Source organism: Setaria italica, chromosome VIII, assembly GCF_000263155.2.
Source record: "Setaria italica strain Yugu1 chromosome VIII, Setaria_italica_v2.0, whole genome shotgun sequence".
Classification (NCBI taxonomy): Eukaryota; Viridiplantae; Streptophyta; class Magnoliopsida; order Poales; family Poaceae; genus Setaria; species Setaria italica.
In genome coordinates, this window is record NC_028457.1 from 39,532,199 (window position 1) to 39,558,963 (window position 26,765).

The 26,765-nt window shown below is 48.3% G+C and overlaps 1 protein-coding gene and 1 long non-coding RNA gene across 2 annotated transcripts; both read left to right on the forward strand.

The window, feature by feature from the left end:
* The first annotated feature begins 14,271 nt into the window (after positions 1 to 14,271).
* Positions 14,272 to 15,429, forward strand: LOC111258297. Its single transcript, XR_002678963.1, has 3 exons — positions 14,272 to 14,670; positions 14,758 to 14,923; positions 15,022 to 15,429. It is a non-coding gene; the product is annotated as an uncharacterized LOC111258297 (long non-coding RNA).
* Positions 15,430 to 18,193: 2,764 nt separating this feature from the next.
* On the forward strand, positions 18,194 to 19,821 carry LOC101781702 (aspartic proteinase nepenthesin-1). The gene has a single exon (XM_004979962.3). It carries the CDS (start codon positions 18,243 to 18,245, stop codon positions 19,560 to 19,562), a length of 1,320 nt encoding a protein of 439 aa, XP_004980019.1. The 5' UTR covers positions 18,194 to 18,242; the 3' UTR covers positions 19,563 to 19,821.
* Positions 19,822 to 26,765: the final 6,944 nt, after the last annotated feature.

Below are 26,765 nucleotides of genomic sequence, written 5' to 3' on the forward strand. Positions count from 1 at the left end.
TGAGCGGCCGGGGCGAGGAGAGAGGAGAGTAGCGGGGGCGCGCGGTCTGCGCGGGGGGCCGGGGGGTGTGTGTTTTGAGGCGTGGGGAGGGGGGGCGTCTGGTTTTGAGGCGTGGGGGGGGCCGTCTGGTTTGTCGAGTGTCCTACGTGGACACTCGGTAAACGGTTTATTTGCCGAGTGTCCAACTTAGGACACTCGGCAAACTTTTTTTGAAAAAAATTAAAAAATATCCATCAGTTTCAAAAAAATACCAAATTTTCACACGAACTAATATATATTCTCTATTGACTATACAAGTGTCTATCGAATTAACAATGGATACAAAGCTGTTGGATGCACAGTTAGCAGCAACAGCACGTAGAATGAACTCATTGTTACATCTTGTTGATGTGAAAATTGCCTTCGTGTGGATCTCAACTTTGACAGAATAAGTCTTAGTTTGTGAGTTGGGTGTTTATCTATCTATCTATCTATCTATCTTTGCCTTCATGTATTAGATACCTTTGATGCTTTACTTGATGTCCAAGCCACCTACTATGGTTGGCTCTATATCTAGTACCTAATGGACCCTTTGAGGGCTAAGGAATGAGAAACAGACCATTTGGGCCAACAATTGGTATTAAGAGCCTAACCTTTCTCTCTCCCACTCTCCTCTTCTCCTGTGCTCCTGTCCACCCCGAAACCCCAGCGTGTGGGCCCACTCACCCCAGTGGCGGCAGCGCAACTCTCGGCGGCCGGACACCTCCTCCACCCTCCCACACCCCGGATCCAGCGGCAGCAGTAGGGGCACGCGGCAGCGGCAGCTCGCGGTGGCACGCGGAGGCGGGCTCGTGCGGGCGACGGCGGCGCGCGGCTGCAGGAGGCGCGTGCGGGCGGCGTACGGCTATAGGAGGGCGGCAGGCGGCGGCCTCGTGCAGGTGGAGGTGCTGCAGGAGGTTCGGGCGGAGGTGCAGCAGGCTCCTGGGCGACGGCAGTGCGCGACCAGGTGCAGCTGAAGCTTCAGGCGGAGGTGGAGTTGTTGGCCAGGAGGTGAATTGTCACATCGTGAAATTTTTAAATTTCAGGATGTGAATAAAGGAATAATTAAATAATAATTTTTTTTCAAAATTTTAAATTTTCCAACATTTATTTATCTTTACAGGAAATTTAGTATAGGAAAAATAATTGTTTGTTTTTCTAAATTAAATGATGATGTTCTGTGCCTGTGCATTCTTGCCGATGCATTGCTTTTGTTTGTTTGAGTTCGAATTTAAGTTTAAAATTCAAATTCAAATCTCCTTCAAAACCTTTCTCCTCTCCGTTCTCCCTTTCTTTGGGCCGCATCATTCCCCTTCTCTCTTTCAGCCCAGCCGGCCCACCTCCCACTCAGCTCTCCGGCCCAGCAGCTCACCTTCTAGCCCAGCTTCCGCGTCGCTAACCAGCCAGCCCAGCTCTACATCTGCTCCTCTCACCAGTCCAGCAATCCGCCGGTCCATCTGCTTTCCCACCCACACGCCGTCATCCCGTTCCTCCCGCCGCAACGCGCACATGCCGCAACCGCCAGCCCTGCCTCTTCGCCACGTTCGCGCGCGCCGTCTCGCAACCGGCCGCAACATCCTCCGCTCCCCCATGTCGCCAGCCGCAACAGCCCCGCTCCTATCTGTGCCGCAGGCACTATAAAGCTTCCACCCCTGTTTCCTCCATTCTTCTCCCGCACAGAGCTATCTCGCTCACTCTCCCTCGCGCCGTTGCTCCTCGCCACTCGCGCCATTGTCGCCTTTCTTGGTCGTTGTGACACCGCCGAGACTCCACGCGCAGGTGAGGCCCCCGGCCATGCCCTTTCCCGCGCAGCATCGTGACTTCTCCTGCCGCATGAGCTCGCGGGAGCTCCATGTCGCCGCCGCGCCATTCCACCGTCGCCACCACGGCTCGCCTCGCTCAAACTGCCCAAATGAGTTCCCCGCGCCCCTGCATCTCCCTCGTGCCCTCTGCGCGCGAATCCGTGCACGGACGCGCGCCGCCGTGATTCCCCGGCGAAGCACCGCCGCCCCGCAACACTCCCTTATCCTTCCCAACCTGTAAGGCTGCCCCCTTGATTTATAAAATGGGATGGACCTCCCCCACTTCTAAGACGGACACTTTCTGATAGGCACAGCACAGAAGCTTCACACACACGCATTATGTTCTACTTACGTTTCTTCACACGCTCACACATAGCGCACGTTTGGGCTCCTGCCACTCTCTTTCATAGAGAAGAGAACAAGGCCAAGACTCAAGCACCCCATCTCCTTCTCTCGTTTGTACCCTCACTGCAAACTTTGAGCATCTGGACTCAGGAATAAAGTTGACGACCGACCCCCAACTGAACGTAGGGTGCGCTGCCCGAACCAGTATAAATCATGTGTCATTGCATGCTAGGCCACCTCCGATCATAACGCGATTATAAAACTACAAACATTTACTTGTCGGCCAGATTTTGCACAAACATGATCTATCAAACATGCTCGAGATCAAGAAGACATTCTATTCTGGTCCAGAGTTGTAGACATCCGGTTGAAAATAAAGAGTGTTAAATTGATAATGAATTAGTTCTACCCAACATCATGTGTGTTGTTTTGCTTGTATTGGATTTGACTTGTTTGGAGGGGTCCCTGCCCGCCCTTATATACTGGGGGAGCAGGGTTACAAGTTGGTTGTTTTACAAGAGTATTAGTCAGATTCGATTATAGAGTTCTACACCAACTAGGAAGAGTAGTTTACTTATCCTCGACTAGTCCCCTAGACTCCATGTAGACTATGCCGTACTGCACTATAGACTCCATGTCTTGATACATTTTGGTGTACTTATCCTGTATGTGGATCCGTACAAACCTTCCGGTGGGTCCATGGATGTATGCCTGACAAGCCCTTGAGTACTTTGTAGTCAAATGCAACAGTCTTGAGTACTTCTGCAGACGTGGTTGGACTAGTTTTTTGTGCTCTTCGAGTACTTCTGTTGTGACTTAGTCGTTGAGTTCTTCGAGTACTGTCATGTAGCTGAAAGGTACTCTAGCCTCTTCTGATGTTGTTTTTAGAAAGTCTATCTTAAAATCATTATACGAAAGTGGGATGAAAATCGCACTACATATGGAGTAGCCCCCGAGCCTTAGATTGAATCGAAGAATCAGGCTGAGGGTCAATCTACATTCCTTCCATCTTCATCTTGATCTTGAAATTTTTTTTCATCCAACGGGCATGGTATGTGCAGCCCCCGAGCCGTTACATGACTAATTCCAGAAGTTATAAGGGTCATTCATTTGTTACCGTGGCCCTTTAGCTTCTGCCTGATGGAGAAACTTGTGTCAAGTGGATAAGGCCGAATTATCGCCAATTACATGAAAACACTGGTCCTTTGCCTCCGGTAACTCCGCCACAATTATAAATGATAGAGGAAAGCTACCCCCTCCCCTTTCGCTGTCCTTTGCATCTGCCCTTTGCCTTGGCAAAAAAAAAAACCCAAGCCCCCAACGCCGCTGCAATCTCATCTTGGATCGCTAGCATCGCCGTCTTTTTCCTTCGCCTACGCTGCCTCCCCTTAGCCCCCAAGTGTATGCACGTGAAGACCAAGGAAAGCATTAGGATGGGGAAGAAGCTTGAAGGTTCCAAGAAGGGGTCCGAGGGTTCCAAGAAGGAGACTTACAGGAAGGAGAAAGAGCCCCAACTGCCGCCGCCGAAGTGTGGAGAAACCAACCAGACCGCGCCTCCCAACCAAGCCAAAACCTGGAAGAGGTCCACAATGAAAGACACAGAGATTCAGGAGTTGGTTGATGCCAAGCTACTGAAGGAGAAGGCAGTCGTGAGTTGGAGGTCCTCGTACAACAATCCATGGATACTTGAAGTTCACCCAAGGAGACGGTAACTTTTGCCCGCTTCGTTGAGCGTGGACTTGCCATCCCCACTTTTGAGTTCTTTTGGGGTATACTTGACTACTACTCATAGCAACTTGTGCATCTCAACCCCAATGGGATTCTGCACATCTCCATCTTTGTCCATCTTTGTGAGGCCTTTCTGGGGATTCAGCCCCACTGTAATTTGTTCTGCAAGATCTTCCGCCTGAAGCCGCAGCCTAGTCAAGAGAACATGCAAGTCATTGGAGGTGCTAGCTTTGAAGTCCGTGATCAATACTCTAATTTATATTTAGAGTACAAACTAGTAGAGTCGCATCTGGGTTGGAAGGAGAAGTGGTTCTAAATTGAAGACCATGAGCCTCATCTGCCCAAGGTTACTAGACACCGCCCCAAGTATAGTAGTCGGTGGCTTGATGAGCCAACGAGTGCTGATAATATGCAGATACCTGATCTGCTGAACAAGATTGCAGCTTTGAAGAAGGACGGGTTGACAGGTATTGGTGTGGCTGCCAGCTTCCTTAAGAGAAGGATGCAGCCGCTGCAGTTGCGCTAGACTTTGGATATGAGTACATGGGTCTCCACGATCTGTCAAGAATGTTGCCCGATGATATCTCTGACAAAGAAGTGGCGATGCGGCTGAGCCGTATGTTCAAGAACTTTGAGGGCGTGCCTGAAGTAGGCGAAGTAGTGAAGGACTTTGACCACTGGAACAAGAAAAGAGAAGTAAGTATTTGTTGCCTTTGTCATTTGAGTACTCGTATTGTTTAATCTGTTGTTTCTGACTTGTTTCTCCTTATGCAGGAGGATGTACTCATGTATTATTCGCCTCCTCCTCCCCCTAGTGCTGATGCTGTGAAAGCCACGATGCTAGTGCACTCTTTTCAACTACCTGGGGAAGTCTCGGATGAAGCGGAGGAGGACGAAGATCTCGAGTCCATCAGCAGCTCCGATTCTGATTCTTTGGATAATTTTGTGATGCAGCCGCATGCCTCGAAAATAGAGCAAGTCATCTCCTGGTGTGCCAAAATGTCCTGCTAACGAAACTCTTGACGTGGATTTGACCCCTTCGCCAAAAAAGCGATGGACTGTTGTGAGGAACCAAAATGTCCGACGTGGCCTCCACACCGTTGATGTTGCGCCCCTGCCGGTAATAACTCTTGCGGAAGGGCAAGGCATTGAGGTACGAGTACACTTGTACTTGTCTTGTGGAGTCATGACTACTTATCTTGATTTCTTTCTTCTGCAGGCTACCGGTGGTCTTCTGCTATGCTTTGTGACCCTTGGCCTGCAGCTCGTTCAGCAGACACTCTTTTACTGAATTTCAGAGACACGCTACTTGGATTGCAGTATTTGAACTCCACCCATGAATCTTCAAATGCATGGTTTGCACAATGTTAGACTATATTTGATAGTTGTAGATATACATTCAGAACAACCATATTTCAGAAATGGTAGTATATACGTTCAAAAACCATATTATGCACAGGCCAATGGGATAAAACAATACTGAAAAATAATTGGAAGATGGAACGGACAGAACAGTTCAATCACAGGTAGCACTCGTCTTGATTGCTGATATTATTGATTCGGTATAATCCTTTTTTATCTTCTTGAGTGCCACCGTGACATCCCTGATTGAAATCCTCTGGTCAGGTGAGTCACTTAAGCAGATTAAGCCGAGCTCAAATGTCAGGTTGTTGGCAGAGGAAGAAATTGTTGACGCCTTTTCCGGCCAAATCACAACTTGCGCTAGCTCGCACATGCACCAGAAGATCACCTCGCTGGTGCTTCTGCACCTGGCCGGTCAGACCGGTCCTCCTAGACGCCCCGCGAAAACCTATGTTCACCACCTCGGGAGGGACCCCGTCGGAGATGGCGAGCCTAGGCTTGTTCTGAGATCGATCAGGCCACTCAGAACATCCTCAAACACCATCGAGATGAAGGAGGAAAGTAAGGGGTTGCAAAAGTTAGGGTTTGGAGATAAAAGTGTAAAAGATTTATTTGACGATTGGGTGATTTTTTGCTCAATCGGCCAGGGCCCTTTATATTTATAGGGTAAGAGGTCTTTTGCCGCAAGAAAATCCCGTTTATACTCCGATTCGACTAGGACTCCTAATCTTGCCTCAGACTCGGTCTAACCGATCGAGGCAACCGGTCAGACCGGCTGGCTCGTGCCAGACCAGCTATAGCGACCAGACCGGTCAGATTGGCTAGTCCAGCCTGGTCGGCATTGCTGCCATTTTTGGGCGTCAGCACATGTTGGATATATAAGCACTTTTAGTTTTAATTTAATCCAGAAATAAATCATGAATACGATGAACAAACAGCAGATTAAACTAGACATGTCTACGCAAGATCTAGACAAGTCTATCATTGCAAATAGAATCAGACATTCTACCATACTATCCAGTGCTATCAGACTGCAACAGATCATAATAGCTAGTATGGAAGACAGAATGTGAGTTAAGAGAACGTACGTTTCTTTCTTGATGAAAACCGGCTCCTGGACGACTACCGGATACAGCAGGCGACGACGATCAGCAGCCTGACGTTGTTCGCGACGACGAGTGAGACCCAAGCGACGAAGAGGTAGACGAGCCGTGGTGAAGGAGTCGACGAAGAACTTGACGAAGCGGAGGAAGCGATCGAGCAGTCGCGCAGAGCGCTTCCCAAAAACCTTATTCGCCCTCTCCCGGTGCAGGATCGCTGAAGACGACGGTTCCGGAGACCTGCTCTCCCAATCGCCGGTGCACGCCGACAATCGGGATGGAGTAGGCTATGGTGGCGGCGCAGCAGCGAGAGGAGGCAAAAACCCTAGCTCGAATAGATCTGTTTCTGGTAGAGGCCGGTAGGTCGCATATATAGGAGAGCCCACGATTCTCACGTCGCGATCTTGATCTAAACCGGTTAGGATTCCATATATCTCGCTGACTTAACAACCAAGTAACCAAAAACTAAAACGGCAAAAGGAAGCCGCGCCCCCGCAAGGCGAGGGGCCGGATTTCGGCGGACCATTCACGCAGGTGCCGCGCACCCGCGCCCTTCGCCCGCCCGCCCGCCCGCCCGCCCGGCGAGGCGAGGCGAGGCGAGCGAGCGCGCGCGTGTGGAGCTCTCCTTCTCTCCCCACACACATAGCTTGGAGGAGTGGAGACAACTTCCATATTTAAGTTGGTCATCCCTCCCCTCCACTAGCAATGTGGGACTAAAGACTTGCACCACTCCACCTCTTGCCCACATGGGCCTTTGAGATTTATTTGAAATTCTGAAATTACTTATGGGCTAGGCCCATTATTTCAACAGCACATGCCCCCCCTATTTCTTGGTAAAGCTTGCGTGCCAAGAAATAATTCTAAGAATGATGAATCCTACCAGCCATTTGTTCTAGTGGTGATATTTTGAAATATCGGCCATATTGATTTTAAGAGTCCTGCCAAACACTTGGATGATACTTCTTCAACTATCTCCCGTTCAGAGCCCTAGGTAGCCGAAATCCACTTAAAATCTCCACCATATAGGAATTGCCACGGAGCATACTTGCAATATTGTATGGCCCTTCCCAACATGGAGACCACTTTCCAAACTCATTACTCTTATCTCCTATAGGTAGAATTGCTTTCCAAACCAGAGCTCCTATATGAAATACTTTGGCTTTAACCTTCTTGTTGTATGCTTTAGCCACTCAAATCTTATCCCTTTCAATCCTAACCAAAGCCTCCATCCACTTTTCGGTCACTTCATTAATGCTATCCATCATCAAAGCATAATAGGTATCGAAATCAAGTTCATTTTTCTTAGCCAACCTTTATGCACCCACATTTAACTCTACAGGCAAAACAGCTTCTTGACCATAGACAAGCTCAAAAGGAGTAACTTTAATTGCACCATGCCTAGAAACACGATGAGCCCACAAAGCTTCCGATAATACCTCATGCCATCTTTTAGGATTGTCTTCTATCTTCTTCTTGATGAGCTTTATCAAGATATTGTTGCTAGACTCAGCTTGACAGTTAGCTTGAGCATAATAGGGAGATGAATTGAGCAATTTAATACCCTAAGATTCCACAAACTCATGCACCTATTTAGATATGAATGAAGTTCCTTGATCCGTAGTGTCCCTTGATCCGTAGTCAAGGTTTGTGGAATACCAAATCTGTGTATAGTATGTTCTTTGACAAACTCAGTTACCTCTCGATGTGTCATATTCTTGAGGGGAATTACTTCAGTTCACTTGGTGAAATAATCAGTAGCCACAATCACAAAACAATGTCCCTTTGACGAAGAAGGATGAATATTGCCAATGAAATCCAATCCCCATCCTCTAAACGGCAATGGCTTTATAATCAAATTCATCGATGAAGCAGGCACCAACTGAACATCCCTAAACTTTTGACACTCTTCACAACCTTTGTAGAAACGAAAGCAATCAACTATCATATTAGGCTAATAACAGCAAGCTCGCTTAAGGAGCCATTTCATCACACGAGCCGATTGATGCGTACCACAAACTCCTTCATGCACCTCTGCCATAGCTAGTCTGGCCTCATCAGAATCCGAGAACATTAAAAGCAATCCATCAATCATCGGACGATACAACTCACCCTCTACCAGTCAACTTGAGTGCCCACCGTCGGACTTTTCTGTCAACTGAACACTTAGAATCCTGCAAATAATTAATCAGATGTGCTCTCCAATCATCCACTTCATCCTTAGCAAATTTTGGACGATCCACGGCCGAAGTAGGATTTTCTCCAAACAAATTGGTCAGACCGGCTGACTGGAAGGTCAGACCGGTTTCCGGAGGCCGGTCGAACCGGTTCCTCTAGGACACAACACTCGGCCTCGTAAAGCGTCAGCTTTCTTTTGTGAAAGTTCCTTTTATGGATGCTATAGCCAGAGGCTCGTTGTGCTAGAGCATTAGCCCTCGGATTATCTTCCCTTGGTATATGATAGATATTAAATTCATCCATGCAAGTTATGATGTCCAAGCATTTATAGAGATAGGCTTCATATTCAATTTGATTATTGGTACACTTGTGATCCAATCAGCAGTGATGCGTTGCATCCTTGTAGCCACCTTGCCATGCCCTTCCCCGCCCTGCTCGCGGGACCCGGCCTCCGGGCCAGTCACCACTGCTCAAGGGTGTCAGCACATCCCCGCAGTTCGTTGTCGCACGCATGAGGAAGCTATCCTCCCCGCAGTTCACCGCCGCTCGCGCGAGCAAGGTGCCCAGCGTCACGACAACAACACTACCGCCACCGCTGCTGTCGGTACACAACAGGAAGATGAGATGAGGAAGAAATGATAATGAAGAAATAAAAATGTAGAGATGAAAAGTGATGTCAAAAGTATATTACAATGATGTGCCACTGGTAATCTTACCAATAATACCCTTATACTACCTATATATACTACCTATACCACATGTCAAGTTTCTAGTAGTATATAATTAATCTTGACTGTCGGATCCTTACATACGAGTCCTTTTCGAATAGTAGTATAAGGTAATATTGTGTACCATAAAAGACCTCTATATTTTTTGGCATCAAATTTTTATTGGGCCGGTTCTATAGGGTTTTGACACTATTATTTGTATATTGGGTTTTGGGTCATTACGTCAGCTTACATAAGCCACAAAGACAATTTTTAGGGGGCGGGCCTCGCGGGTTGCATTAATTACCTACCCCACCTGCATATCAAGGCAGATCATTGGAGCGATTCACCAAATTCTCATCTGAAGCTACCTGTGTTTTTTTTATGTGTGTGTGTGTGTTTTATAGGACTCCTCAGCTTCAAATGGAGAAGCTGGAGCTCGGAGCCATACCAAACGGCTCTCATTCCATCTGAGCTGAACACATGTGCCACAATGGCTCAGAGTTGGCACATTAGCTCGGTATTACATTTTGAGTGCTGTGCGTGTGACGACGAGTATTACAATAATGTCTGCAGCGTATAGTCACTTGGTTGCTATCGTATACACGTCATGTAGCGATCGAATCCCTTTGATATTATATAGGAAAAAGGATAAAATGTAATGAGCAAGGTAGCACTCCCCTTCAAAAGTCTTGCAGCGCAGCTAGCTGATTCGATTGCCTCTAGCATGTTCACCAAGCTTCTTTGTTCTGAAATGGAGTGGAACTTAAGTAAAGTTTAGCTGCTTTTGGAAAGTAACTGCTGGACAAGGAATCTCTGCAGACTTCACCGAGTCAGTATAAAAAAAGGGAAAGTATTCTGTGAGTGCTGCCGTGTGCTATCTTTTCTGAGTGGTAAGGTAAGCGGATTAGTTTTGCTTTTCTTTAAGTAGCTTTCGTGATTCTTGCCCTGACTTTAGTGTTTGCGTGGTGGACCTGCTGTTCTGACGGGACCCAGCAAGACTGACTTCAGACCAGGAATCAAGTACTCGTCTACGATCCATAACATGATGTACATATGAGTAGTATGAGCCTAAGAGCACTACTAGAAAAATGACTTTTCATCCCTAGCCTTAGTACCGGGTCCAGACCGGTCCAGGCGACCAGTCAGACCAGTCAGGCCTCCCAGGCCGACCAGCTGACCGTCGTTCCCGAGATGCCCGTGCCGATCGCCATTGTACCCAGCTCGGTCACCCCTGACCATGTTGGTGAGTATGGGGTCCACCCATCCTCCTTTAACACAATAGCTTACACGTCACCTCCGATTCCCCACAACATCGTTGCATCTAGAGGGGTTTCGAATGACGTGTTTTCTGATTTGCACCGCATTCAGAACGGCAACCCACCCCATGCGAGTGCTGTGAATACTTCAGCCTAAGAGCACTCAGAGATACCCTCCTTGCGCGAGATTAGGAAATTCAGAGAGAAGGTGCTAGCTCTAATGCAAAGCAAATACGGCATAGATAGTTCCAAATTATATCAAAAGCCGTATCAAGCTGATTTTGACTATGTGCCCTATCTGGTCGGTTGGCGCATGCTCGATTTTGTTAAATTTAGTGCCGAAGATAACCGGACTACTTGGGAGCATATTAGTCAGTATCTAGCTCAATTAGGTGAAGCAGGTTACTATAATGCTTTACGTGTTCATTTATTTTCTTTATCATTAATTGGAACTGCTTTCGCTTGGTATTCTTCTTTAGCTCCCGGCTCTATTGATTCATGGGAACAATTAGAGCAGAAATTCCACGATCACTTCTATACTGGGAACTTCCAATTGAAGTTGACAGATTTGACATCGGTTAGGCAAGGAAAAGAAGAATCTGTCTTTGATTACGTAAGGCGATTCAAGGAAACTAAAAACCGCTGTTTTAATTTGTCGCTTACCGATAGTGATTTGGCCAACCTTGCGCTTAAAGGTTTAAGACCCACCATTAGAGATCGGCTAGAAGGCTTTGAGCTTCACAATATTGCGCAAGTATTAATGAAGGCTTCAACGATGGATCATAGAATTGCGAAATAAAAGGATAACTTCAAGTCGCGTCGGTCTAATATGCATGCCATAGAGTATGATTCCGATAGCTCAAACGACGACGACAATGAAGTTTACATCATTGAATTTGTTTGTCCTTCTAAAGCTAAGTCTTTCTCTTGTGCATCACTCAAGCCGGCTCAAAAGAGTCAGCAGGAGGAGGTAAAATTTACTTTTGATATTTCCAAGTGTGATCACATTTTTTATGAATTACTCAAGCTTGGACACTTAAAAATAACCCATACCATGCCTCCACTTGAAGAACTGAAAAGGAAAGCATATTGTAAGTTTCATAACAGTTTTTTCTCATGCTACTAACGATTGCAATGTGTTTCATCGACAGCTTCAATCGGCTATAAATGAAGGCCGGTTGACTTTCCATGAGATGCAAGTGGACAAGACGCCATTCCCTGTCAACACAATGGATATTCAACAACCTAAGGTACTGGTTCGGCTACACCAAGCTGAAGCAACCAAGGGGGAAAATGTGGTAATTGGGGAAGAAAAGCCCGATTTGAGAGCCAAGGAGTCGACAAGGGAGGTGGGGTATGAGAAGGCTCCTGATGGTAGGAAATCATTCAAAATTACTGTGAAAGCCTCTGGACACGGGGGGCAAGCCTCACACTTGGAATCTGGTCAGAAACCGACCGGGCCAGTCGGTCAGGCTGGACCGGTCAGATCGGTTTAGGAGACTGGTCAGACCAATCTGACACAGGGTCACCCCCGAATGTTAAAACATAAGCGCCCGGAGATTGGGACATGGAAGCTCAACGTGGCAAAAGATCAGGGGAGAATCCTTACGGAAAAAATCACCTTTGATATGCTTATGAACAAGTATACCAAGGAAAAGGTCGTTACAAGCCATCGAAAAGAGAATGAGGTCACCCGCGCGCCAAGAAAAGCGAGGTTCGCCGTCGAGAGTGGTTGTCAGGCAGAAGGATGACCAAGTGAGACAAAGGTAGCATCCCTCCACATCTGGGGCTCCTCAGGCGTCAAATCCTTCATGCCCGGTGTGGGATGATAATGGGTGATATGGGTGCCATATCAGTCTGTGCAGTGGCCATCTTTCCAGCTTTGGACAGAATCTCACATCCCGTGCACAGTCGATGGGCTCCTCACCTATCTTGCTAGGGTCAGCAAACCCGACCGACAAGACCAGTCTACCCTGACCGGTCAGACCGGTCTGTCCAGACACCGCATGGCACTCCCCCTATGAAGGTGTATCATCCCAAGAAAAGGGAAGGGGAAGTCCAGAAGGTAGAAGCAGACCCAAGGAAGGGCAAAGAAGAAGCCGTCATACAGATTGGGTCTATGAAGGTTCCCATTGAAGCTAATGCAAAAAGATCGATTCATATAAGCAATCCAGTCTTAGCTCCTGTTCAAAAAATGTCCCCTGCCAATGATCATGAAGCTAGCAGTAGTGGATCAAATCCTAAATACTTTTTACCTCAGTGGTGTCCTCCCGGGTTGATCCGCACGCAAAGGAGGAAGTTGCAGAGGCTCAGGTTGCAGGAAACGAGGGAACATGAGCTAGAGGAACAGAGGGACGATGCGTTCAACAAGTACAGACCCATGGCACCACAGAAGGAGTGGAGAGCAAAGGCCGACGCCAAAGCTACACCGGTCAGACTGATTGAAGCATCTGAGCCAGCTCCTGAACCAGTCAGACCAGTCCAGGAACCGGTCAGACCGGTCTTTTAGATACACCGTCCATTTCTGCTCTTTTTGATCCTATGGCTTGTGATGACGAGTTGGCATCGGTCCATGATACAGAGGATGATGAGCAACTTGTTGATTACAGTTCTTCGCCTGAGAGGATGATGCTGGACATAAATGTGGTGCATATGTCAATGGATGGATATGTACTCTCCGAGGAGGATGTGGCTCACCCTGACTTTGGGCCTAAGGAAGCGGTGTTCTAGAAGCCTAAAGCCACTGAAAATCATCTGAAGGCGCTTTATATGCGAGGTCACATCAATGGGAAGCCCATTTCTCGGATTTTGGTTGATGGAGGGGCGATTGTCAACTTGATGCCCTATTCTTTATTCAAGAAATTGGGGGGTTCAGATGAGGAGCTAATCAAGACCAAAATGACTGTCAGCGGTGTGGGAGGAGGCGAGCCTATGGGAGCAAAGGGCATTGTCTCTATGGAGCTCACCATTGGGAGTAAGACGTTGGCCACTACTTTTTTCATCGCCGAAACCCAAGGTAACTTCAGTTTAATCTTGGGTCGTGATTGGATACATGCGAATCAATGCGTTCCTCCTACTTTGCATCAATGCTTGATTCAGTGGGTTGGCGATGAAGTAGAGATCGTTCATGGTGATACGTCGGCTTGTGTTGCTGTGGCCGATAGTACTACCATGGCTACTCATGATAATGTTAGGTGCTCATCCGGCATAGACATTTCCGATTGTGAGTACATTAGCTGTAAAAAAGATGGCTTTCTCGCTGCTGTACTAAAGCTGATTGGTGATCAACTAGCTTATCATGTATGATGTAATGGATGTAAATTTAGAATGGCTACAACTGAGGTTAGAACACTATCGGGCGCAAAAGAATGATGTGTGAGGCAATTGAACACTACTAGAGCACTGGCCTTCCATCCAACCCCTTTTTTCTCGGTTAACATTGGGCCCATGACTAAAGGACCTTTAGTCCCGGGTCAAAAGTGAGTCACCGAAAGGACACCGATGGGAGGGGTTCTAGTCCCAGTTGAAAAGAACTGGCAGCGACGCCCCTGCCCCCTTTTGTCCCGGTTGGAACACCAAGTGGGACAAAACACACAGGGGTGCGGATAGGGGTCTCATCACGAAGTCCTTATCTCTTCTCCACCCGCGCGCACATGTCCTAGTCCTTATCCTCTCCCTGCTTTCTTCTCCCACTACCCAAGTCCTTGATTTCTTCTTCTTCCTCCTCCTCTCCCTCAAACGCAGGTGGCCACACCCTACCCCTGCTACCCCTCCCCTTCCCCCTCTGCTTGCCTCTCACTGGGAGTGAGGAACGGCAGCAGGGTGAGGGCAGGGCTGGCGCGTGGGGGCGGAGGCACTTGAGGCGTGGGTGAGGGTGTGGGCGGCCAAGCAGCAGGTGGGCGGAGGAGTGGGCGTGAGTCGAGGCGCGTGGGGGAGGCAGCTGCAGAGGCGGAGGCCGGGCGCGGGGGAGGTGGCAGCCAGGTGGTGCGTGCATGGTTGAGGCGGCCGGGCATGGTTGAGGCGGAGGCAGAGCAGGATGGACGCAGGCGGAGGCTAGGCTGGTGCCGACCGGGCGGTAACACCAACCGGAACTAAAGGACCCCTCTTTTGTCTTGAAAAAAATTATCCCGGATGGTTTTGGGAGAAATTTGAGGCCTACCAACCGGAACTAAAGGTGAGTTTTCTAGTAGTGAAACTTTCCTACCAATCTTGCAAGAATGGCATGAATGCGAGAGTGACTTATTACACTGAAAATCTAAAGTCTGAAGGACCTGAGATAGGGAATCGGAGCCTGGGTGCCCATGCCGCTGGTGCCACAAATCCACCGAGGTTGTTGACGAAGCAGTGAATGCCTGAGCTTGTGGCAGCAACAGTGGGTAAAGGTCACCCTGACTCTAACTGCAGAGCTTCACCATGCGCGTTTTAAGGTCCTTATTGGAAAAACTGTCAGGGTCAAATTCAATGGAAACATTATTGTCACACATAAGCTTACGCATAGAAATAAGATTTTTAATCATGTGTGCAGAAATGAGGATGTTGTTGAGGAGCAGTGGTGAAGAATAAATCAGCAACAAAGGGCTAGCGGTGTGGGTGATAGGAAGTTGAGTGCCGTTGCCAATAGTGATAAAAGAGGAGATACTTAAAGGACGAGGAGAAGCAAGTATACTAGGCATGGAGGACATGTGTGTAGATGCTCTCGTGTCAAAGTACCACTCAGCAATGCTTGGAGGAAGCGGAGTGGCGAAGCTGGCGGACTGCAAGGCGCTATAGAGGGTGCTATTGACCCAGGAGCCATTGTTGGAGTCGACTAGGGTAGGGAGGTGATGCTAGTGTTGGGCCATCATCGGAAGGTAACTGATACTATGTAATAGGAAATTGGATCAACCACACTTGTATTGATCTGTTTAGACTCATATGTATATACATGTACACACAGGAGAACAAGATAGCTATCAAGCTCTAACTAAACCCTGAACTATCGACGAGAGCGCTGGGAGCCACGTGCATCATGGGCAACGCGGTACGTGGCGAGCGCGGAACGCGTCGCATGCATCTGTTTCGGAGGGTCTTGATCAGTGTCACACCGGGTTTTAAAACAAAACCAAGTGTTATTTATATGTATGCCAGGATCATGTTTCATACATATAGTGACATCATTAGTGAATAACAACAACAATATCACGTAAAGAAATATAAATAATGACTTACGTGTCTATCAGAGATATGTAGCTTAATCCTTGAAACGGAGGCTCCAAACTTCACAAGCAAATGACTGGGGATTGCGTACACCTAGAACTCAGAATCATCTTCACAACAACTTTATAGCAGCTTCTTTCTTCTGAGCAATGTTGGTTATAGCAAGGGTAAGCACATGTCATACTCAGCGAGTGTGGGGAAAATATGAATGTAAGGCTTAAACAAGGAAAGGCTTTCTGCTTTACTGCGATAAGAAATTTAGTTTGTTAATTTTCTTAGTACCTGAGCAGTAAGGTATAAGTATATGCCAACTCACATTTAACTTAAACATAAGCTATAAGTATATGGCATAACCATAACCACGATTTAAGTTCATCTTGAAGTATATTAATCATGTGAGGGTCCAGGCCGCTCTTGACTATGAGGATGGCTGATCGATCAGTTTTACATCTCCGCAGACACTAGTAGAAAATTGAATTTCGATCCTCCCCTATTAGTCCCAGTTATTATAAAAGGCCCCACGAGATATTATAAAAGGATTGCATCCCCTATAAAGTCAGATGCAATGTGTAGGTGGGATGGGAAGGAAGCTCCACGCGAGGCTTCGAGGTTGTGGGGTTCTCGAATCCCACGGACCGCGCACACGCATATTTCGCGACGTGCGGGTGTGGGAGGCCTCCTGAGGACCCAGGATAAAAGATACCCCTTTTATCTACCCACATGTCGTGTAAAAGTTCAAAGAACTTTGGACCTAACCATACGGTGCTAGCTAAGCACCATACCACACTTCCGAGATGATCGGGCCATAGCAACTATCACCCACCAGCACTGATGAAAGCCATTGGCCTCATCAATAACTCCATATGTTCTTCAGCAGCTGAACAACCTGTGTGCATCTATACATAGGCACATTGATGTGAACATTCATCGAGCAACCTGTGCTACAGTATACTGGTAATGAACAACCTGCCCTGGAGCCTTGCGTAGTCTTCCAACGTGTAACCCATCGTCTCTCTAGCTAGCTAGCTCTCTCAACGACTGTGGGACGAGAGATCAGGACGAGGAGGCGACTGGGGATTTGGGATTTGAGAGTTGCTTAGAAAGGTCGCTTGTCGCGGTCTTGTTAATTATACATCGCTCATGGGGAGAGTCGACCTCGCAAAACGGTTGGAGGAAGCGGTATGACCGGTTCCTCTGGAGCATAACCCTCGACCTCGCAAAATGTCAGTTTTCTTTGACGGTTTCTGAACATTATAACCAGCTTGATGTGCCAGAGCATTAGCCCTATGATTGTCTTCCTTTGTACATGATAGATAGTAAATTCATCTAAGCAAGATATGATATATAGGCATTTATCAATATAAGTGATTATAATCTTAATGCATCTAATCACGTCATTAGCAAAAATACCGGTCAATTAGAATCTTCTTAATATATATATATATATATATTTAATTTAATGAATGCATATATATAAAAAAGATTTAGATCCCATTTGCATCCTTGGAATTGATTCTAATAATCATAATTTAGACACAAATTAATTAAGCTAATATAATTGTATATGGAATATATTTATATATTATTGTTGGCCATATGGGAGAGATATTTACATGTTGTACTTCTGCTATAGGGAGGTGAGTTGAAGAGCATGCTATAAGAATTGAATTCCATTATAATAATCATAATCTATAGAATCAATTTCCATCTTCCACCCTCATGAATTTAAGATAGGCTTATATCTAAAGTTTGGAAAGTTGTAGAATTCCAGATCCCAAGATAAATTAATCTACTCCATGAAGTAGATTCTAATTTCTTCAAAATGAAGGGATCCAAACGGGGCCTTGGTGATTCCCATATAAAAAGTATATATGGGGTATTTACGCAGCTGCAGAGCCGGGAAGGCAGGGAGACGCGACGACCGGGAGGACCCGTGTCGTCGAATCGTTTTGTCCGACTTCATCAACTCAGTAACTCATGCACGTAGGTGACGGCAAACCAAACGATGAGATGGTGGAGATCGACTCCGGCGTCGTCGTCTACCATGACTTTGACTCACAGAATTGAAGGAGACAATCATCGGTAGCAGACGTCAAAAAGACTCTGTAATTAAGAGTCGTCTCTGGCGGCGGCACCGGAGTCGTTCTTTAGTCCTCGCTGATGCTACCGTCGTCGGACGTACGCTAGACGTTTTCCTTTGGGACATCGATCGTACACATAATAATCTTGTGAAAATTAGGTGAGTAGATGTATTGTGCTTATGAAGTTGGGTACGAATAATCCATATACGTGGATTAAATTTAAGCTATATATTATCTATTATTCTTTCATTTTAATTTGTCATAAGACAAACTTTTATAATTGACTATCAGAAACTTTGATTATTAGCTATATGTGGCCTAATTTTTCCACAAGTTTTTATTTCTTGTATCTCGATAAATTACTAGCCTGTGCTGGAGGATCTGTTGATGGACTAGCTAGCTAGTGTATATTAGTCGTGGCTGGCGCACACAGAGAACACAGATTAAACATTCGCATCTGATAATAATCATGTGCAAGCAGTTAGCCCTCGTGCTCACGCTGCTTGCCATCTCTTTGGGCCATGCCGCCGCAGCCGCGTCTGTCAGGATGAAGGTCATGCACGTCGACGCCGGCCGCGGCCTAACCAACCGCGAGCTGCTCCAACGCTTGTCGTCGCGGAGCAAGGCCCGAGCCGCACGGTTACTCCCCAAAGCGGCCAGCGCCCCGGTGACACCGGGGGCGATCCCCGGCGCCGTCCCGGACACCGAGTACTTGGCGCACCTGGCCATCGGCACGCCGCCGCAGCCCGTGCAGCTGACGCTCGACACGGGCAGCGACCTCGTCTGGACGCAGTGCCGGCCGTGCATCTCCTGCTTCCGCCAGGCCCTTCCTTACTTCGACCCGTCCCTCTCCTCCACGTTCGCCGGCGTCCCTTGCCGCTCCACGGCGTGCCAGAGCCTGCGGAAGCCGTCGTGCGTGAGGTCCCCGAGGGGCCAACAGGCTTGCGCCTACTCCTACTCCTACGCCGACGGCTCGGTGACGATCGGGCGCATCGAGGCAGACACGGTCACGTTCGACGGGCACACCGCCACCGCCGTGACCGGCGTGTCCTTCGGGTGCGGTCACGATAACACCGGCATTTTCGAGTCCAACGAGACCGGCATCGTCGGCTTCGGCCGCGGTTTCCTGTCTCTGCCGTCACAGCTCAAGGTGGGCAACTTCTCTCACTGCTTCACCACGATCACGGGTGCGGCGGCACCCAGCGCCGTCCTGCTCGGCCTGCCAGCGAACCTCTACAACAGCGCCCGTGGCGTCGTGCAGACAACCCCGCTCGTCAGGAACCCGCCTAGGAATCCAAACTTTTACTACGTCTCGCTGAGAGGCATCACCGTCGGCTCGACGAGGCTACCGGTGCCCGAGTCCGCCTTCACGCTGAGAGACGATGGGGACGGCGGCACGATCATCGACTCCGGCACCGGCATGACGTCGCTGCCCGAGGACGTGTACAAGCTCATGCGCGAGGCGTTCGTTGCCCAGGTGAGGCTCCGCGTGTACAACGTGCGTTCGCTCTCCCAGCTCTGCTTCGCGGCGCCGTCGTCGTCGACGGCGAAGCCCGACGACGTGCCCAAGCTGCTGTTCCACTTCGAGGGCGCGACGCTGGACCTGCCGCGGGAGAACTACATGTTCGACGCCGTGGAGGAGGGACGCTCCATCACCTGCCTTGCTATCAACGCTGGTGGTGGCAGCATGACTATAGTAGGCAACTATCAGCAGCAGAACATGCACGTGCTCTACGACCTGGCCAATGGCAAGCTATCCTTCGTTCCGGCTCAGTGTGAGAAGCTTTAAGGCTCTCTCTCTCACAGCTGCATCGTCCTGGCACCGACTGCTTTGCGTATACGTGGCACTGCCACCATTCACGCTGTGCTTACATTACCGTATCTATGCTATATCCGTGCATAACCGCATGCGATAATAAGAATAAAAGGGTTGCTTATCCCGTTGCCACAATAAGCTTACTTTGCCTGTACCCATATATGTCATTTCTCCACCACCCGAAATATACATCGATACTATACACAGTAAGAGAATTGAGGTCAGTTTTCTACCAGAGCTGTTTCCCGTACCCCCCCCCCCCCCCCCCATCGAGGGTCCACATGTTGTGTCAATCCGGGCAAAAATAACGACGAGTGGTAGGGGAGAACGATTTGGTCATCCTCCTGCAGTGCATTCTCACCGTTTTTTTTCACCGAGCCTGCTGACCCCAGCCTTAAGGCTGTCCGCACCGGGACCGCTAAACGATACTCCAGTACCGCGGTAGCAGAAAAACCCCGCACCACGGTACTGGGAGGCCTCCGGTACATCAGCGGACGGCCGATGGTTCACTACTTCTAGCGGATGCCCAGGCGCTCGCTACCCACCTCCCAAGGCCGCCAACCCCAACGGCCACCTACCTCGCGCCTCCGCTGGACCCCCCGCCGGACCGGCGCTGCCGCTGGACGGCCGCCGGTGGTTTTGTCGCTGCCGGATCCGTCGGGAAGGAGGAGGGGGCAGCGGCGAGGAAGGAGGATCCACCGGTCTTTTCCTCCGTCCCCTCCCCTCTCGAAGTCCCAATCCCTCTGCCTCCTTTCCCTTTTGCCTTGCCGTAGGTTTAGACTGTTGGAGTTGTTCCAAATTCACTCCAGGAAATAGGCCGACCTTCCCGACCCTTTACACTCAGGGTCTGGCGAGGCGGAGGATCTCCCGACCCCGGGACTCGGGGCCGGGCGAGGCGGAGCGTCTTCCGACCCTTGGACTTTGGGGTCGGACGAGTCGGAGCATCTCCCGACCCCAGGACTCGGGGTCGGGCGAATCGAAGATCGACCCTCAAGGGGTCAGGCGCATCCGACCCCAGGCTTGGGGTCGGACGAGGCGAAGTCCCAGGCGCACCCGACTCCAGGACGAAGGACTCAAGGTCGGACGAGGAGGAGTTCCATCCTCACACGGGACCAAGAGTCCGTACCGCACATTACCCCCTGTCTGGGTTTCGGTACTATATATACTAGCACCCTTGCTAGGGTTTCACGCGACAGACAGAAGAAATAGAAGAGAGACAGAGAGATTCTCTTGTAAGCCGCCGTAGGCGTGTAACCCCAAACTCTTGATATAGTGAGATTGTTGTCAGCTGGTGCCCGTGGTTTTTCCTCTTCACATTGAAGGGGTTTTCCACATAAATCGTGTGTCTCCTGTGCGGTTTGATTCTTTACTTCTTATTCCATACGCCGTTCGTTCCTAACAAGTGGTACCAGAGCTTTGGTTGCTGTTTGGATTTCATGTCGTCGTCGATGAAGTTTGATCTACCGCTGCTGAACTACGACACGCGGTTCTCGCTATGGCAAGTCAAGATGAGGGGAATTCTGGCGCAAACTCACGATTATGATGAGGCGCTGGATAGCTTCGGGAAGAAGACGAAGACCGCGTGGACTCCAGAAGAGATCCGCAAGGATCAGAAGGCTCTCGCCTTAATACAGTTGCATCTTCATAATGATATTTTGCAGGAGTGTCTGAAAGAAAAAACTGCTGCAGAACTATGGCTGAAACTGGAATCAATCTGTATGTCCAAGGACCTAACCAGTAAGATGCAGATGAAGATGAAGCTGTTCACCTTGAAGATGAAGGAGGAAGATTCAGTGATGAGCCACATCGCTGAGTTCAAGAAGATCGTCGCTGATCTAGTATCAATGGAGGTGAAGTATGAAGATGAGGACTTAGGTCTTTTACTGTTATGTTCTTTGCCAACTTCGTATGCAAATTTTCGTGACACCATACTCTTGAGCCGTGATGAACTAACCTTAAAGGAAGTTTATGAGGCTCTCCAGTCAAGGGAGAAGATGAGAGGTATGGTGCAGAATGACAGGACGTCGTCCTCCAGGGGCGATGCTTTGCTCGTGAGAGGCAGAACTGATAACAGATCCTCCAATGATGATGGAAGAAAAAATTATGAAAGGAGAGGCCGTTCAAAGTCCAAGCCGCATGGTAATAAGAAATTCTGTGTTTATTGCAAGCTAACAAATCACAATGTTGAGGATTGCAGAAAAGTACAGAATAAGGAGAAGAAGAAAACCAAGTCGGCTGGTAAGGTCTCTGTTGCTGCTGCCGTATCTGATGAAGAATCTGGAGATAGTCTGGTGGTATTTGCCGGTTGTGTTGCTAGTCATGATGAATGGATTCTTGATTCCGCATGTTCATTCCATATTTGCATTAACAGAAATTGGTTTAGCTCTTATAAGTCTATGCCGAAAGGGGATGTTGTGCGGATGGGAGATAATAGCCCGTGTGATATTGTGGGGATTGGTTCGGTTCAGATCAAGACTCATGATGGCTTGACTCGCACTCTGAAAAACGTCAGGTACATACCAGGGATGTCCAGAAATCTTATTTCATTGAGCACGCTTGATGCAAAAGGTTACAAATATTCCGGTTCGGATGGTGTTCTGAAGGTATCAAAAGGTAATCTCGTCTGCTTAAAGGGTGATCTCAATTCTGCAAAATTATATGTCCTTAGAGGGTGTACTTTACTTGGTTCTGATTCCGCTGTTGCTGCTGTTACTAATGAGGAACCTAGTAAAACTAACCTTTGGCATATGCGTCTGGGACATATGAGTCACCATGGTATGACCGAATTGATGAGAAGAAACCTACTGGATGGCTGCACTTCGAGTAAAATGAAGTTTTGTGAGCACTGTATTTTCGGGAAGCATAAAAGGGTACGTTTCAACACTTCTGTTCACACCACAAAAGGTACTCTTGATTATATTCATGCTGATTTATGGGGGCCTTCCCGTAAGCCTTCGCTTGGTGGTGCTCGTTACATGCTCACAATTATTGATGATTACTCTAGAAGAGTATGGCCTTATTTTCTGAAACAGAAAGATGATACCTTTGCCGCCTTTAAGGACTGGAAAGTCATGATTGAAAGGCAAACTGAAAGGAAGGTGAAATTGCTTCGCACTGATAATGGTGGAGAATTTTGTTCGCGTGAATTTAATGATTATTGCAGAACAGAAGGCATTGTAAGGCATCACACCATACCCCATACTCCACAACAGAATGGTGTGGCCGAACGCATGAACAGATCCATCATATCCAAGGCCCGTTGCATGCTGTCTAATGCCAGGATGAGCAAGCGATTTTGGGCTGAAGCTGCTAATACTGCCTGTTACTTGATCAACAGGTCGCCTTCTATTCCACTAAATAAAAGAACTCCCATTGAGGTATGGTCTGGTACGCCTGCTGATTACTCACAGTTGAAAGTTTTTGGATGCACTGCATATGCTCATGTTGATAATGGAAAATTGGAGCCTAGAGCTGTTAAATGTCTTTTCCTTGGTTATGGTTCGGGTGTCAAAGGCTATAAATTGTGGAACCCGGAAACAGGAAAGACCTTTCTAAGCAGAAGTGTTATTTTCAATGAATCTGTGATGTTTACTGACAGCTTGCCCTCAGACAAAGTTCCAGACAACGCACTGCAGCGTATGCGTCTGCAGGTGGAGCAAGCTCGTGATGATACTGATAAACCCGACCCCTTGGTCTCGGGGTCGGATGCGCCAGACCCATCGGCTCCAGGGTCGGTTGTCTCTGATGCGCCAGACCCCTTGGCTCCGGGGTCGGCTGATGCACAAGCGCCAGACCCCTTTACTCCGGGGTCGGATGTTGCTGAAGCGCCAGACCCCTTGGTCTCGGGGTCGGCTGATGCTCATGATGATGTCCAGCAAACTCCAGAGGAGGATCTACCCATTGCTAAACGCAAGTCCAAAAGGACAGTTGCCCCTCCTAACCGTCTCATTGAAGAATGTAATTTGTCTTACCATGCTTTGAGTTGTGCTGAACAGGTGGAGAATGTTCATGAGCCCGCAACCTATAAAGAAGCCATTCATTGTGGCGATACTGAAAATTGGATTTCGGCTATGCATGAGGAGATGCAATCTCTTGAGAAGAACAGTACATGGGAACTTGTACCTTTGCCTAAGAATAAGAAGGCCATCCGCTGCAAATGGATCTTCAAAAGAAAGGAGGGTTTATCTCCAAGTGAGCCTCCAAAGTATAAGGCAAGGTTAGTTGCTAAAGGCTACAGCCAAATTCCGGGTGTTGACTACAATGATGTGTTCTCTCCAGTGGTAAAACACAGTTCAATTCGCACTTTCCTTAGTGTTGTTGCTTCACATGATCTTGAGCTTGAGCAGTTAGATGTGAAGACTGCGTTTTTGCATGGAGAGCTCGAGGAGGACATATACATGGACCAACCAGAAGGTTTCATAGTGCCTAGCAAGGAGAAATATGTGTGCAAGTTGAAGAGATCCTTGTATGGTTTGAAACAGTCCCCTCGACAGTGGAACAAAAGGTTTGATTCATTTATGTTATCACACAGTTTTAAAAGATCTAAGTATGATAGCTGTGTTTATATCAAGCACGTTAATGGATCACCTATATACTTGCTGATATACGTTGATGATATGCTGATTGCGGCCAAGAGCAAAACTGAAATAAATAAATTAAAGAAGCTATTGAGTAGCGGTTTTGATATGAAAGATCTTGGTAGTGCTAAAAAAATTCTTGGTATGGAAATTAGGAGAGACCGAAATTCTGGTTTCCTCTTCCTTAGTCAACAGAATTATATCAAGAAAGTTCTTCAGCGTTTCAACATGCAAGATGCCAAGGCTGTAAGTACTCCTATTGCACCTCACTTCAAGTTGTCAACTGCTCAGTATCCTAGTACAGATGCAGAGGTCAAAGACATGTCAAAGGTTCCTTATTCAAGTGCTGTTGGGTCTTTGATGTATGCCATGGTTTGCTCTCGCCCAGATTTGTCATATGCTATGAGCCTTGTTAGTAGATATATGTCTAATCCCGGCAAAGAACATTGGAGGGCAGTTCAGTGGATTTTCAGATACCTCAAAGGCACAGCAAATTCCTGTTTAAAGTTTGGAAGAACTGATGAGGGTCTTGTTGGCTATGTGGACTCAGATTATGCTGCTGATCTGGACAGGCGAAGATCACTCACAGGCTATGTGTTTACTGTTGGCAGTTGTGCTGTGAGTTGGAAGGCTACTTTACAGTCGGTTGTTGCTTTGTCTACTACAGAAGCAGAATATATGGCGATTTGTGAGGCGTGCAAAGAATTGATTTGGCTGAAAGGTTTGTATGCCGAGCTTTGTGGAGTTGAATCTTGCATAAGTCTGCACTGTGACAGTCAAAGTGCAATTTACCTCACTAAAGATCAAATGTTCCATGAAAGAACTAAGCACATTGATATCAAGTATCATTTTGTGCGTGATGTGATCGAAGAAGGTAAGCTGAAGGTATGCAAAATTAGTACTCATGATAATCCTGCTGATATGATGACAAAGCCTGTTCCCGTTACTAAGTTTGAGCTGTGCTCGGGCTTAGTCGGTTTAATTGGATAGTCCAAGAGACTATTGTTGGCACCAGTGGTTTTCTTGTCTTTGTTCTATTCAGGATGAAGGGTTGATGATACAAGATGAATTTGTCTCAAGGTGGAGTTTGTTGGAGTTGTTCCAAATTCACTCCAGGAAATAGGCCGACCTTCCCGACCCTTTACACTCAGGGTCTGGCGAGGCGGAGGATCTCCCGACCCCGGGACTCGGGGCCGGGCGAGGCGGAGCGTCTTCCGACCCCTGGACTTTGGGGTCGGACGAGTCGGAGCATCTCCCGACCCCAGGACTCGGGGTCGGGCGAATCGAAGATCGACCCTCAAGGGGTCAGGCGCATCCGACCCCAGGCTTGGGGTCGGACGAGGCGAAGTCCCAGGCGCACCCGACTCCAGGACGAAGGACTCAAGGTCGGACGAGGAGGAGTTCCATCCTCACACGGGACCAAGAGTCCGTACCGCACATTACCCCCTGTCTGGGTTTCGGTACTATATATACTAGCACCCTTGCTAGGGTTTCACGCGACAGACAGAAGAAATAGAAGAGAGACAGAGAGATTCTCTTGTAAGCCGCCGTAGGCGTGTAACCCCAAACTCTTGATATAGTGAGATTGTTGTCGGCTGGTGCCCGTGGTTTTTCCTCTTCACATTGAAGGGGTTTTCCACGTAAATCGTGTGTCTCCTGTGCGGTTTGATTCTTTACTTCTTATTCCATACGCCGTTCGTTCCTAACATAGACGGCAGACCCAGGAGCCGCCACGGCCATGGACGCCGCCGCCTCCGAGATCAGCAACTGGAAGGTGCTCTCCACGGCATCCGGCTGCGGGGGCGATGCAGCCGCCGCCGACAACAGCGAGGTCGTGGTCGTCTCCGGCGGGGGCGGCGATGTCCTCCACGTCCACGAGAAGGCCCGATTCTTGAAGTTACCGTTGCGCGCGGTGTAACCTGGGGCGAAGATGGAAGTCAAGCCGAGGTGGTAAATGGTCTGATTGAAGCGCAAAGCGAGGGGCTTGCCCCAGATAAAGATTGCATTTGATGATAAGGTCTGTTGAGTACATCTGTTGCACATTTAGCTGATACGAAGGCTTAATGCATTTGTTCAGTAGTTTTTCTGATGGAGGTAATTTGTTATGAGAATTGCTGGATAAATTCTGATGGAGAACAGGGCAGTTGGGATCGGTCACGAGTTCCTGAGCCTGACAGTAGAGAAGATGGTGGAGGTGGAGAAGTTCAGTGTTGGGGATCTGCCCAAAATCCACCCTTTGTCCGTGTCCAGGTCTTAGCTCGCCCAACCAAACGCTGAATCCCGCTAGCTTCGGACAAGGTCAAGATTATGAGCTGGCTTCGGGTGGGCGTCGCCCGAGGTTAGGTTGTTTACCAGATGACTAACCAAGATTTACCATATGTTTTCCCAAGACTTTTGTACGCAGGATGGGAGGAGATGTCATCAAGGAAGTTTCCCGTCAGAGCTGGCTTCGTTGAGGTTGCGAGGGGGGAGCACGCTGAAGCTAAGCAAACCTCGATGACGAAGCTAGGAGCACCATGTGATGTGGACGACAGGGGAGCACGCTGAAGCTAAGCAAACCTCGATGACGAAGCTAGGAGCACCATGTGATGTGGACGAC

Bases quoted from the DNA above. Each gene is read 5' to 3' on its own strand.
- LOC101781702 (XM_004979962.3), top strand. From the start codon at position 18,243: ATGTGCAAGCAGTTAGCCCTCGTGCTCACGCTGCTTGCCATCTCTTTG.